General features: G+C 32.8%; 1 protein-coding gene across 1 annotated transcript; it reads left to right on the top strand.

Moving 5' to 3' along the window:
- Positions 1–1339: 1339 nt before the first annotated feature.
- On the top strand, positions 1340–2266 carry LOC143408528 (olfactory receptor 5K3-like). Its single transcript, XM_076868351.2, has one exon. The coding sequence runs from the start codon at positions 1340–1342 to the stop codon at positions 2264–2266; it is 927 nt and encodes a 308-aa protein (XP_076724466.2).
- Positions 2267–2992: the final 726 nt, after the last annotated feature.

Below are 2992 nucleotides of genomic sequence, written 5' to 3'. Positions count from 1 at the left end.
TTAAATTATACATGAGAAATTGTAGATTGTGTTGTTTATAGAAAACATGCTCCTAAATTCAGAAAATGAGAGCAGGGTGTTCTGGAACATTTAGATAAAACTTTATATAATAAACTATGCCATAAAAATGAAAAAGGATTTATATATTTGGAAAAAAGATCAATGGAAGTCATGGAATGGACAGAAATGGTGTTTATGAAAATTGCTGTGACATTAGGAAATGTTTGAGAGGTGATAACATGTGCAGCATTATTTATTTAATGTTTCAAAGTAATTCACTTTAAATATGACTAGTCCACTCCATAGTACCTAGTGATCTTTGTAAAATCTCAAAAAAAAATCCAATACCTGTAATGCTTTTTATAAAAAAAAATTAATCCACCTAAAGAATTTATAAAAATTGTATCTCAGTAAGGAAAAAATACATATGAATAGAAAATTAATTTTAAATTTATCCTAGGGAACTTAAACAAATACAGACACTATAATTACTTGGGAACAATGATCCAAATATGAGTATGCTAAATTTTTATGTTATACTTGCATAAATGTATGCAAATAAATATTTTTCACTTCCAGTATTCATCTTGAAATTATCAAGATGTCTTTGTGAAGGTAAGAATCACACTGTGAAGTCACAGATGCTGACAATTTTGCCAAGTGAAGGTCTCCCTGGAAGCAGATATAACAGTAAACTAGAGAGTATATGGGATTCTAGAAGAAGGCACTCCTCTGTTATAAAAGAAATGAAATATTACCCAGCAATAAAAGAGAATAAAATCATAGCATTTGCAGGTAAATGGATGGAGATAGAGAAGATAATGCTAATGTCCCAATAGACCCCTAACTCATAAGAGAAAACAGCCTTTTAAAGCAAAACAAACTTTGAATTCAACAAGTTCACTAGGATTTGAACAACTTTGGGATTTGAACAATCCCAAAAAACCAAGTGCCGAATGTATTCTTTGATATAAGGAGGCTGATTCATAGTGAGATAGAGAGCAGGAGTATGGGAGGAATAGACGGATTCTAGATAGGGCACAGGAGTTGGAGGGGAAGAGAGGGGGCATGGGGTAATTATTGATGGTGAAATGTGATGATCATTACTATCTAAAGTACAGGTATGAAGACACAAATTGGTATGAATATATGTATACAACCAGAGATATGAAAAATCGTGCTATATATATGTAGTAAGAATTGTAATACATTCTGCTGTCATATATAAATATAAATAAATAAGTAGAAAGATAAATTTAAAAAGAAAAAACTGAAAATCACATGCTCTTAATAAGTACATTGTATGCACATAATTTCTCTCTCAACAGAAAAGCAAGAGATGACTAAGAACAATCACTCCTTAATGACAGAATTCATTCTCATGGGGTTTACAGATCAATCAGACTTTAAGACCCTTCTGTTTGTGGTGTTCTCTGCCATCTATCTGGTCACCATGGTGGGGAATCTAGGGTTGGTGGCCTTGATTTACATGGAGCGCCGTCTTCACACACCAATGTACATCTTCCTGGGCAACCTGGCTCTCATGGATTCCTGCTGTTCCTGTGCCATCACTCCCAAGATGCTAGAGAACTTCTTTTCTGAAGACAGAAGGATTTCCCTCTATGAATGCATGGCACAGTTTTATTTTCTCTGTCTTGCTGAGACTACAGACTGCTTTCTTCTGGCAGCAATGGCCTATGACCGCTATGTGGCCATATGCAGCCCTCTGCAGTACCACTCTCTGATGTCAAAGAAACTCTGCATTCAGATGACCACAGGAGCCTACATAGCTGGAAACCTGCATCCCATGGTTCATGTAGGACTTCTATTTAGGTTAGTTTTCTGTGGGTCTCATCGAATAAATCACTTTTTTTGTGATGTCCTTCCATTATACAGACTGTCCTGTGTTGACCCTTATTTTAATGAATTGATGATACTTATCTTGTCAGGCTCTATTCAGGTCTTTACTATCACTGTAGTATTAATCTCTTATTTCTATATTCTCTTCACTATATTCACAATGAAATCCAAAGAAGGAAGAGGAAAAGCTCTATCTACTTGTGCATCCCACTTTCTCTCTGTGTCAATATTCTATGGTTCTCTGCTCTTCATGTATATTCGGCCAAATTCATTTAAAGAAGGCAATAATGATATGCCTGTTGCTATTTTTTATACTCTAGTCATTCCTTTATTAAACCCTTTCATTTACAGTCTAAGAAATAGGGAAGTAATGAATGTTATTAAAAAAATTGTGATAAAGAGATAACTGTACAAATATTGTTCGTCTCCCCTAGAAAATTGATTTTAACTTGAAAATAACTTTTTCTTAACTTACAGATACTGAGAAAGTGGAAAATGCCTATTTCTAGAATAAAATATTAAATTCTGTCAACATGATGATACTGCTGTCAAATTAATTTAGAAAGTAGAGATTGTGTTAAAGTATATTTACAAAATGTTATTTACCACATTTCATCAGGTATGAACTAAATAATATTTTCTGATTGCCAATGTGAAATCAGTCCCAATTGTTAGCAAATCCAAAGAATGCTAGGAATAATACTCACTATATATAAAGAAGACATATTTAATATTTTTTGCAAATTTCTTGAGTTTCCAATTATAATCTATATCCTCAGGCACATTCCAAGATCTCAGATACTAATATTTGTTTAATCAACACCATCTATGAGAAGCATAGCATACTTGAATTTGATTTCCAAATTGACTTTAGGAGTTTCAGTAAATTAGGTTTGAATGTGGGTTCAGAGATAATGTCCTCCAGTTAAGAACGTTTTCATGTTAGTGTCACTTGTTTTTACTCTCAAATTCTCTGAAATCTAAAGTACCTATATATTAGTGAGTTATCAGTCTGTATTTTACAACAATGCTATTCATAATGAAAATCATATGGATTTTATTTTTTCCATATTTTGTTGTATACGCCTAACCTGAGACTAATTATTTAGTATATCAATAAAATCATTTTTTT

This window comes from Callospermophilus lateralis, chromosome 10 (genome assembly GCF_048772815.1).
Source record: "Callospermophilus lateralis isolate mCalLat2 chromosome 10, mCalLat2.hap1, whole genome shotgun sequence".
NCBI lineage: Eukaryota > Metazoa > Chordata > Mammalia > Rodentia > Sciuridae > Callospermophilus > Callospermophilus lateralis.
This window is presented reverse-complemented; position numbering and strand designations above follow the sequence as displayed.

Coding starts and splice junctions, on each gene's coding strand:
- LOC143408528 (XM_076868351.2), top strand. CDS start 1,340: ATGACTAAGAACAATCACTCCTTAATGACAGAATTCATTCTCATGGGG.